At 59.5% G+C, this 10,992-nt stretch overlaps 1 protein-coding gene across 1 annotated transcript in view; it reads left to right on the top strand.

Annotated features, from left to right (window-relative positions):
- Positions 1-6,018: 6,018 nt before the first annotated feature.
- Positions 6,019-10,992, top strand: part of LOC105821406 (janus kinase and microtubule-interacting protein 3-like) — a gene marked incomplete at its 3' end in the record, with an annotated part of 45,209 nt that continues 40,235 nt past the window's right edge. Inside the window, exons 1-2 of the mRNA XM_012658109.1 lie at positions 6,019-6,153; positions 7,725-8,222. Coding sequence (XP_012513563.1) covers positions 6,019-6,153; positions 7,725-8,222 — 633 coding nt within the window. The remainder of the gene's footprint in view (positions 6,154-7,724; positions 8,223-10,992) is intronic.

Here is a 10,992-nt window from a genome sequence, read left to right as displayed (position 1 = left end):
TTATTTATATATGAGCCCGTATTTATTTAGATAAACCCATATATTTGAGGGTTTGTTTCTTCTAAAAGATTACTGTTTTACACTTTTGCCCGCAATCCATTGGAGAATTACTTTTTGTCTGTGGCAGGAAGCGAGATCCTTCCTTCCTTGTGGGCGTCAGGTAACTCAGCACCCTTGCTGAAAGGAGCGTCTCTGCCTTGTGCAGTGCGCTGCCTTGATCACAGGTCAGCGACGCTCCTGATCAGTCGTCCGCTCCTGAGCCCTCTAGTCAATCCGACTCCCGCCTGTCTTTCTCTGTCCCCGTCTTTGTTAACACGTCCTCGCAAAGGTCCTGGCGAGCACAGCGCGAGTCTCCAGGTCTGGCCTCGTCAGCAAGGTCATCTGGGCTCTTCCTGGCCCCTGGTGCCCCCACAGAGAACGTGGGGTGCACGGCGGAGATTGGCGAGCCTCTGTCTGGGTCTGTGGTTCTGCCGAGCTGGCTGTGACCTTTCTGAGGAGTCTCAGAGGACAATGTGACCCTTGACGGAAGCGCGGGGGCCACGGTGCGCAGAGTCGAGCGTCGCTCAGATACGGAGCAGTCTTCGCCAAGGTCGTCAGTGTGGGTCTTCTGAAACTTTTCCACGCCTCCTAACGTGCTGCCGTTTTCCTCTGCCTTCCCAGACGTGTGGATTTCATTTTTCCTGGCTATTTCGATGTCCTTGTCTACTGTTTCCATCGTCTGAGTCACATCTGTGTCTGTTTCCATTGACTGGTTTTATCCCTCTCATTACGAGTCCTGTTTCCCTGCTCCTTTGCGAGCTTGGTAATTTTTGATTGGATGCCAGACATTGTGAATTTTATATGTTGTTGGGGCCTGAATTTTCTTTTTTTTTTTCAAGACAGAGTCTCACTCTGTCACCTGGGCCAGAGTGCAGTGGCGTCAGCCCAGCTCACAACAACCACAGACTCCTGGGCTCAAGCAATCCTCCTGCCTCAGCCTCCCAAGTAGCTGGGACTACAGGCACGCGCCACCACACCTGCCTAACTTTTCTATTTTTAGTAGAGACGGGTCTCACTCTTCCTCAGGCTGGTCTCGAACTCCTGACCTCAAGCAATCCTCCTGCCTAAGCCTCCCGGCATGCTAGGATTACAGGTGTGAACCACCATACCTGGCCTACATTTCTTTAAATATTTTTGAGCTTTGTTCTGGGACACGTTTGAGTTGTTGGGAAAGAGTGTTATCCTTTGAGGCTTGCCTTTAAGATTTCTTAGGTGGACCCAAAATGGCTTTTAGTCTGGGCCTGATTTGCCCACTCCTGAGGCCGTTCTGAGCACCCACCCCAGGCCCTGAGTGTCAAGAGCTCGTACTTTCACCAGCAAGGAGGCCCCGCCGGCTGTCGTGGGGAGAGTGGTCTGGAGCAGGCTGTCTGGGGAGGCTGCCCCGTGGCTCTGGGGTAGAGAACGCTTGTTCTGCACCCGGGTTTCCTCGTCTGAAAAGCGGGGGATCTGGTCGGGTGACAAACCCTTCCCGTGCTGGAAACCTGGTCGTTCCCCGTCTCCAGATCAGGCAGGCGGTCGGCTGGTCTGTGTAGAAGCTGAGCTGTGCGTAAACCACGCACAGTTTTGATCTTTTAGTTCTGTTGTTTTGAAACGCTTGCACTACCACTTGGAAAGCACAGAAAATGCTCAGTGGTTCATTTTAGAAAGTTATAGTTGCTGCCAATTCCTACATCTCAAAAGAGACTTCCAGTCACTCATGTGACCTCAGCCTTCCTCCCTCCGCTAAACCAGGCAACCCTAAAACCACACGGAAAGTGGCTTCTGCGACAGGAGTCCCCTCTGAAGAAAGCTGTCCACACCGGCGCTGGAGCGATGGCTCTTTCCTCAACACCCCCTGCTGTCAGCTTGGCCTGCGGGCGCCCTGGGAGGCCCTGCCCGGGGAGGGGCCCCTTGGCTGCCTGGTCTGTCTTTTCCTTGCTCCTCCCTGGAGTGCTCCGGGCAGAGCCGCACGTGGGCATCTGCCAGACCGTGACCAGGAGGGAGCTGCAGCCCTCAACTTGGTGGTTCCGTGTTGTCCCCTCCCTGGGGCCCCTCCCCCGGCTGCCACACCTTGGATTTCTGTGGAAGGGACTCATGACATTCATCCCTCTGTGTAGACAAACTAGTTAACCCAGAAGGAGCCCAGGTCGATGGTATCAGCCTTGCAGGTCGCCAAAGTTGCCGAAGACCCTGCCCTTTGCACCGTGGGCGTGTGTGAACACACAGGATTGCGCTGAAGGCTGCTCGGGGCTGGCGGCTCTTACCGGCCTCTTGGGTCCTCTGTGTCGCACGGTGGCAGAGCCAAGCCCAGCGGCTGCACGTTAAACACGGCCCAGCAGGCTGGGTGCAGAGCGACGCCCCAGCCAGACCGGCCTCCTCCGCGTTGGGGTTAACTGCGGCGATTAACCCACGGCGGAAACACATCCATCACCCACGAAGCTTTGTCCTGCTTGCGGAAACCTCCTAACATAAAACCGCTTGCAGAGAGAGCAACCCAACCGCCTCTACAGCCTTCCAAAGATGATTCGAATGTAAACCGCCTTCATTACCTCCTCGGAGACCCCGAAACGAAAGGTAGGCAGTCGGTGCTATTGATCTAATGACTTTCCCAATGTGAGTATGGAAAACGCAGTTCCAGCCTCAAGTTGGCAGCGAAACCCACTGCACAGGCCCGGTCTGGGGAAGAGACGCTCCGGGCCACACGCCTCGACAGCCGCCAGCAGGCTCCTCAGGGTGACATGCGCCGGCACCACCCTGCCTGCCACCCCAGTCTGCATTTCAGCCGACCAGGCTCCTCCCAGCTCTGGGGGAGTCTGCGCCATCTCCCTGCTGGCCACGACGCCGCTTTGCTCCCCTCCTCCCATCTCTCTGTGCGGCTGTCCCCACTCACCCCAGGCCTCTGCCCAGAGTTCCCCCTGGAAAGCCTGCCTGGCCCCCCACGGGCCCTGCCGGGCCGCTTGCCCTGCGGAGCCCACCGCCCGCAGCTCGGCCTCCGTTGGACTGTTGGTGTCTGTCCCCCACCCCCGCCCACGGCAGACAGAGGCTGGGATACGGGACGCAGGAGCGAGGATGGGCTTGTGTGCACCAGGAAAGGCAGTGGCCTCTGGGAGGTGACATTGAGTGCGGTTTCTCAGCTGTCTCTCCTGGGGTCACGCCATGCGATGGACAGGTGCTGGGAGCTGGGGTCCCTGCTCTTGCCACCCTCACAATCCAGAAGCTTCCATGTGTGTCCTGTTGGCTTGTCTTTTCCTGTCCTGGTTGCCTCACGGCCTTGCAGTAGGTGGTGAGAACAAAACCGTGAACAAAGAGAGGTGGGAAAAGGGGTGATTTCTGCCCTTGCTTGGGAGAGCTGGTCACCATGGGGATGGGGGGAAGCCCCAGGAGTGGGAGGGCCACAGATGGCCCCGGGGACCTGTCGAGCATAGAGTGCCCTTGGTCCTCTGGGCAGCCAAGGGGAGCACCTGGGGGAGGAGCATGTGGGGCAGGAGCCACTGGGGGGGAACAGCTGGGAGGGAGCAGCTGGAGGAGGGGCAGCTGGGAGGGAGGAGCAGCTGGGGGGGAGCAGCTGGGGAGGAGCAGCCGGGAGGGAGAACAGCTGGGGGAGGGGCAGCTGGGAGGGAGGAGAGCAGCTGGGGAGAGGAGTAGCTGGGAGAGGAGGAGGGAGCAGCTTGGATGGAAGAGAGCAGCTGGGGGAGGGGCAGCTGGGGGAGGCACCCACAGCGGAGTAGGAAGCGCAAGAGGCCTGGTGACAGGTCTCACAGGCACAGAGCGCAGCTTCCCTGTTACGGAGCCGGAGCTACTCGCTGCAGTGGGCGGAGACTGCTGATCCCTTACGCCGAGGCCTGGGCGCGTGCCCACTCAGGGCGCCACCTGTGCCACGGCCAGCTCTACCCGCGTGTCGGTGGAGTGTCCGGGCACCGTGAGGCTGCCAAGTGGCGTCTGTTCCCTGGGAGGAGGGCGAGCAGGGTCGGCTCTGGTGAAGGAGAGGTCAGCGCGTGGGAACGGCCCTCCTGCGTGGCGTGTGTGCCGGGGGAGGGCTTTGCCACGCAGAGTTGTCCCTGGAAATGACCCTGCCTCGCCCACTGAGGTGTTTGAAATCGAGCTGGACTGGATAGGACAAACTGTATGGCTCCCCTACACGAACAGTGGGGAAAACGCGCCTTCGGCCTACTGTTTCCTGGCCCCCAGGGACGGCTCTGGGGCCAGCTTGGAGATGCTGGGACAGGCCCAGTGGGCCCTTGATGGGCCTTAATGGCTCCAGCCCAGACGTCAGCACCTGGGGGCCTGGCAGCTCAAGAAAGGTCGCAGGGTCAGGGTCGGGGAGCAGGGCGGGGCCCAGGGCGGCTGAGGACCTGCGCTAGAGACGGAGTGGCCCGCGGGCCTGGGGCGCAGGAGGGGCTGGCGCTGGGCTGACTCCCTGTGGTGCCAGAGGCTTGGCTGGCGTGTCCACACTTGTGTCCCTCGTGCCTTTGGCAATTGCAGCCCCTGCCGAGTGAGACGCTGACCTGGCGGGGAAGGAAGGCTGGCCCCGCTGCGCGTGCGCCCCGCGTCCCCTCCCACACACCCAGCTCTGGTCCTGATGGGCTGGGGGCCACACTCAGCCCTTCCACCTGCCGGGCTTGCGGACAGCTCTTGTCACGTTTGGCCGAGACTTGTCCCCACCGTCTTACACCCTGCCCTGAAATATTCCTTGGGGGCCACTCAGAGGCAGTCTCCGCCCTTTGCACGTGTCCTGCTGTCTTGGTGTCCGAGGGCAGCCAGTGGTCTGGACACATGGACCTTCCCTCCAAGCGGCAGGACCTCAGTTCCTTAAATAACCCTGCGTGTGGCTCAGCGGCCTCTCACTGGGAACACGGTCCTGGAATTACTTCTGCTGCCCCAGGGAGAGTGGGCCAGCCCAGAGACCACCCAACACTGGCTTGGGGTCCCCCGGTGCCCGACGTGCCCTGGTGGGTCGTATCTTCCCAGAGAAGGGTCTGGGGGGGACTTGAAGGGCTCCCTCGATGGTGCCTGTGGGCCCAGCACCCATCAGCTGCCCCGGCCGTTCTGCTTACGCCCAGCAGTGGCCTGCAGGGCTGGGCTGGCCCACTCGCTTCCTCCAACCCCAGGGCTCGGGGCCTCCGGGACCGCTCCTGCGCCACCCACCTTGCAGGCTGGGTGCCTGTGCAAGCCCCTCCTGGTGCCCGAGTCCCGGGACAGGTCTGCCTTGTGGCGTGTTCCTTCCTCACCCGATGCGTAAGTGGAATCCTATGGGATTTGTCGCTTTGCGACTGGTTCATTTCATTGGGCGTTGTGTCCTCAAGATTCATCCGTGTTGTAGCACGTGTTTGAATTTCATTCCTTTTGAAGGCTAAACGGTACTCCGTCCTGTGGAATCCCACACTTTGTTTATCCATTTATCGGTGGATGGACAGGTGGGCGCTTCCTCCTTCGGCTACTGTGCGTGACGCTGCTGCGGACACGAGTCTACAAATACCTGCCGAGACCCTACTCTCCGTACTTCTGGGTATTTCCTGGACGCAGGTTGTGGGTCCGGCTCGAGTGGCTTGTGGTCCGCCCACGTTGCCATCCTGCTGCTTCGCACCCAGGTGTGAAATTCTGGGTTTCACCTTGGGTGTCCAACCTCTGATTCCTAGGAGGGAAAGGAATTAACACTTATCAGGTGCTTGTTATGTGCTAGGCGTGGAGACGTGGTCTTCCACGTGGGGTCCCTGTTTGGGGACACTACACGGGGCTGATGCCTGTGGTCTGGGGCTGGCTCCCTGCTCTGGGAGCTGGAGCAGCGTCCTCATCGCTGGGACGGGGCCAAGCAGGTGAGAGGCCGCGAGTCTCCGGGGCCGGCCAGGAGCAGCTGCTCACCTGCGGTGTGCTTTCCCTGCAGGTGAGTGAGAAAATGTAGTGGAGCGACAGCCCCGGTGACGCCTGCTGGAGCTTGGCGTGGACACCCCCGCCCAGAGGGAGCACCCACCCCCGACATCCCGTCCGCCGTCCAGCCTCACCATGTCCAAGAAGGGCGCTGGCGGCCGAGCCAAGGGGGACAAGGCGGAGGCTTTCGCGGCGCTCCAGGCGGCCAACGAGGAGCTCCGCGCCAAGCTCACAGACATCCAGATCGAGCTGCAGCAGGAGAAGAGCAAGGTGGGTCCCCCGCCCGTGACGCCCTCCCAGGCCCCAACCGCCCAGCCGGCTCTGCCTAGAGGGGCGTCCTGCAGGCCCGGGAGTGTTCTCAGGGGGCTCAGGACAGACCGCTGGGGGTCTGAGGCCATGGGGAGACCTGCGGGCTGCTAAGCAGAGGCCGGATGGTGGCCCCAAAGCCCAGGTGCCTCCGCACAGGTGTGCGCTGCAGGCCCCTGGGGGCTTTGCCCGACAGACCTCCCCAGAAGTGAACCTGAGCTTCCCCCTGGGTCGTCTCAGTGGCCTGAGTGACACAGGGTGGACAGGTGCGGCTCCTTGGTGTGACCAAGGCCGGAGCTGCAAGGCCGGGGGTGGGGCTGTGGGGACGGTGGGGGCTGCCAGGTGAGCAGGGAGCCCCGGAGCCCGAGGACAGCCTGGGGATAAACGCTGTGCCGGGGACGGGAGACCCCGTGGGCCTGACCCGGGAGCCTCATGGCTTAGCTGCTCCGCGGGGCGGGGGGAGCGGAGCCCCAAGTCCGTGGGGGGCCGGGGTGCCGAGGCGTGAACCCGGTGTGCTGCAGGCCTGGTCGTCCAGCCGCAGGGTAGATCCAGGGCAGGACTGGCGCCGCCATTCCTTCTTTCCCTGAGCAGACGTTGAGCACCTACTGCGTGCCAGGGTGTGGGTGGCCTGACAGTTTAGCCAAAGGTTTAAGCATCTAGGTGGGAACAAAACATCCAGGCAAAAATCTCAGTGTTTCCAAAAGCCTGAGATGAGGCCACGTCGGGCGGATCAGCTGCTCGGATTTGTTCCGTTTGCCGAGTGCCGCACGCCGGGAGCACCCTCTGTGGTAGGATGCAGGGAGCTGGGCACAGGCTGCCCGAGGATACCCGGCCAGCGCCCACCTGCTCCCTGGGGCTGTGTCCGCAGGAGAGCTTCCTGCTCCCCCTGGCAGGTTTGCGTGAGAGGTCTGGGCTCTGCCTCCCCGGATTGGCCCATTCCTGGAGGATGGGCCCACCTTCCAGGGACCGAGTGTCCACAGCCTCCCATTCCAGGCTGGCGCTGCCCACGCCCGCGCTTTGTGGAGCGCCACGGCTGCACCTGCTACCAGCCAGACTTGGGTTCTGTGTTTAATGTACGTTTGAAGGGGAGATTTCGGAATGGAGGTGGCTCCTAAATTTGCCAAAAAAACAAACCAAGGCCGGGTGCAGTGGCTCACGCCTGTAATCCTAGCTCTCTGGGAGGCCGAGGCGGGCGGATTGTTTGAGCTCAGGAGTTCGAGACCAGCCTGAGCAAGAGCGAGACCCTGTCTCTACTAAAATTAGAAAGAAATTAATTGGACAACTAAAAATATATAGAAAAAATTAGCCGGGCATGGTGGCGCGTGGCGCATGCCTGTAGTCCCAGCTACTCAGGAGGCTGAGGCAGGAGGATCGCTTGAGCCCAGGAGTTTGAGGTTGCTGTGAGCTGGGCTGACGCCACGGCACTCTAACCCAGGCAACACAGTGAGACTCTGTCTCAAAAAAAAAAACAAACCAAAACACGACCCCCCAGCGGCTGGCGCCCCCGCCACCCCGGTGTCGCTGCTGTCTTTCAGGTGGGCAGAGTGGAGCGCGAGAAGAACCAGGAGCTGAGGCAGGTGCGCGAGCACGAGCAGCACAAGAGCGCCGTCCTGCTCACGGAGCTCAAGACCAAGCTGCACGAGGAGAAAATGAAGGAGCTGCAGGCCGTGCGCGAGTCGCTGCTGCGGCAGCACGAGGCCGAGCTGCTCAGGGTCATCAAGATCAAGGACAACGAGAACCAGCGGCTGCAGGCGCTGCTCCACGCCCTGCGTGAGGGCGGCCCCGACAAGGTCAAGACCGTGCTCCTGTCGGAGGCCAAGGAGGAGGTCAAGCGGGGCTTCGAGGTGGAGAAGGTCAAGATGCAGCAGGAGATCTTGGAGCTCAAGGGCGCCAAGAGGCAGGTGGAGGAGGCGCTGACGCTGGTGACGCAGGCCGACAAGATCAAGGCCGCGGAGATCCGCAGCGTGTACCACCTGCACCAGGAGGAGATCAGCCGCATCAAGAAGGAGTGTGAGCGCGAGATCCGCAGGCTGGTATGTGGCGGGCGCGGCGGCGGCGGCGGCGGCGGTGGGGCGGGCTGGCGCTCTGGCTTCTCTCCCGGCTGCTCTCTCCGCGCACCTCACACCGTCCCTGTGGGCTCTGGGGCCCCCGGGCGTGGGCCCCTGGACGTGGGTCTGCAGTTCAGAACCCGCAGGCAGGTGATCCCTGACCGCCCTCCGCCCACGCTGGCCACGGCCACGGCCGTTTCTAACCGGGCCGAGCAGAAATCTGGAAGTCGGCACTGCCCGTCCCGCTTCCCCAAAGGGTGGTGAAAGGCGCCCCGTCAGCCTCCCGGGTCACCCCTGAAGCCAAGCAGGGCTCCATGTTTTGAGGGCAGGAGTCTCCTGTCTTAACTGGACGGCTCTCAGAGTCGCCCAACTCACTGCAGACAGGCAGGCGAGACCAGGCGGCCCCCGGGTGATGCGGTGGCCCCAGGCCCCGTCGCCTCCGTGTGGCCTACACCCTCTGGGACACTCGGCTCTCGGGCCGAGAACACCAGTTTTGCGGGTCAGTGTGGCCAAATGTTGGCACCTTCGTCTGGCGCATCCTCCTGGTTCAGAGACCGGGATGCCCTGGCCGCTCTGCTAGTCGATGTTCTTAGAGGCGGGTGTTTCGAAGTTGCAGAGAACGTTCGGGGCTCGTGGGGGTGGGTTGCACCTGTTCCCCTCACCCCTTGGCGGGTGGACCGTCCCAGTGAATCGGGGACACGGGAGCGTGTGCCCTGCGCCTCTGCTCCAAGCTTCCGGGACCCAGCGGCCCGGGACACCTCAGCGGGGTACAGGGATCTTCCCAAGTGGCCTGGCCATGCACCAGGGACAGCCACGCCCTGTTCCTCGGGGCCGCTGGTTTCCAAGATTGCCTCTGGCTGCACGGCCACACGGAACTTCCCGGAGAGGTTGCGGCGTCCCCTGGACACGGCCAGGAAGGGCACACCGGGAGTTGAGAAGTAAATGTGGCTTTGCCACGGCGCACACGTGGGCACCCGACATCCCTAACCCCAGGGGGGCTGTCTAGATGGAACGTGTTTCTAGTAGCTTCCTGGGAACGAGGAGGGTGGGGGAGGCAGTTATTTCATGAGGCCGGTGTGTGAAATGTGCTTGCTCTAACCGCGTACTGGGTATGTCACCTGGATGTGGAATTACAGGCGGGACGGAATCTCCATCAGGAACGTGCAGGCCCTTCCGCCTGGGCTCCTGACCCGCGGGGCTGCCGTCGAGACCCGTCAGCGTTCGGGTCCCGACCTCCTCGGGCTGCCTCGCTGCTCCCTTCCCACCCGGCCCGGGGTCACGGGGCATCCTCTCTGAGCTCAGACATCCCGTGGCGCGCGTGTTCGCGCATCCAACGCCGCAGGTGTCGGAGCCCTTCCTCCCTGGGACCGCGTCCTGCAGCGCGGGACACTCGACGGCCCGTTCTCTGAATCATTTCTTCCCTCTTCCTTCCAGCGCTCTGCCAGCCGGGCGTGGACTCGATGCTCTAGTTCCCCGTTGTTCTCTCCAACTTGGCTTTTTGTTCTTTCTCGGAAACGTCCGCAACTTTCTCTTCTAACTTTTCTGTTCAGTTTTTTCTTTCTGCCATCGTGCATTTAATTCTCAAAATGTTTGTTCTCTGAAACAAAAATTTCTTGGCACTCCCCTCTCGTGCACAGATGTGACGCCATCTCTTAATTGTCTGAGGATAATTATTGTAGTTGGCTATTTTCTAGAAGTTTTCTTTAGTTCCTTTCGTGTGTCTCTTCAGAGTTCCTTTGTGCTGTGTCCCTGTGGCTATTGCTGTGTGCGTGTGTGTATGCATATGTGTGTGCACATATGTGTGTGCGTGTATGCATATGTGCATGCACATTGTGTGTGCGCATGTGTTTATGCATATGTGTGCGTGCTTGCGTGCGCACGTGTGTGTGTTAGAAGGAAAGGGAAGGAGGGAGAGAGGGACGTGCTTTTCTTTAAGGTAAACAGGCAGAAATGCTACTATTTTCTTGGAAACGTTTTCTCTTTTATTTTTTTTTGAAACCTTTCCCCAAAGAGACATTTGAGTCAGTACAATAAGGCAAAAGAAAGAAATTAAAGACATCAGATTGGAAAAGAAGAATTAAAACTGTCTCTCTCTTTTTTTTTTTTTGCCAGTGGCATGACTCCATATGTAAAAAGAAGTTCACAAAAAAGCACACTAGAACTATCAAACGAATTCAGCAAATTTTCAGGATGCAAGATCAATATGCAAAAGTTAGTTATATTTTTATATACCATATGTACTAGCAATAAGAAATCCAAAATTTTTAAAAATTCCACTCATAATAGCATAAAAAAGAATAAAATACTTAGGAATAAGTTTAGCAAAAGAAGTGCAAGATTTGTACGCTGAAAACTTCAAGATGCTTGCTGAGGAACTATGAATGAGTTCAATAAATGGAGAGGTGTTCCGTGTCCACCAATTGGGAAACGCAGCGTTGTTAAGAGACAATTCCCCTCAAATGTATGTAAAGATCAAACACGGCGCCTGTAGACATCCTGACAGCCTGTTCTGCAAGCGTGGGCGAGCCGGTCCCAAAACTGACGTAAAAATGCAGGTGTCTTTCCCGCTCTGTGGTTATCTTGTCTCATTTTCGATGGCATCGTTTTGTGCTCTAAAGTTTTTTTTTTTTGAGACAGAGTCTCACTCTGTTGCCTGGACTAGAGTGAGTGCCGTGGCGTCAGCTCACTGCAACCTCCAACTCCTGGGCTCAAGCGATCCTTCTGCCTCAGCCTCCCGAGTAGCTGGGACTACAGG

Source organism: Propithecus coquereli, unplaced genomic scaffold (genome assembly GCF_000956105.1).
Source record: "Propithecus coquereli isolate 6110/MARCELLA unplaced genomic scaffold, Pcoq_1.0 Scaffold572, whole genome shotgun sequence".
Classification (NCBI taxonomy): domain Eukaryota; kingdom Metazoa; phylum Chordata; class Mammalia; order Primates; family Indriidae; genus Propithecus; species Propithecus coquereli.
This window is presented reverse-complemented; position numbering and strand designations above follow the sequence as displayed.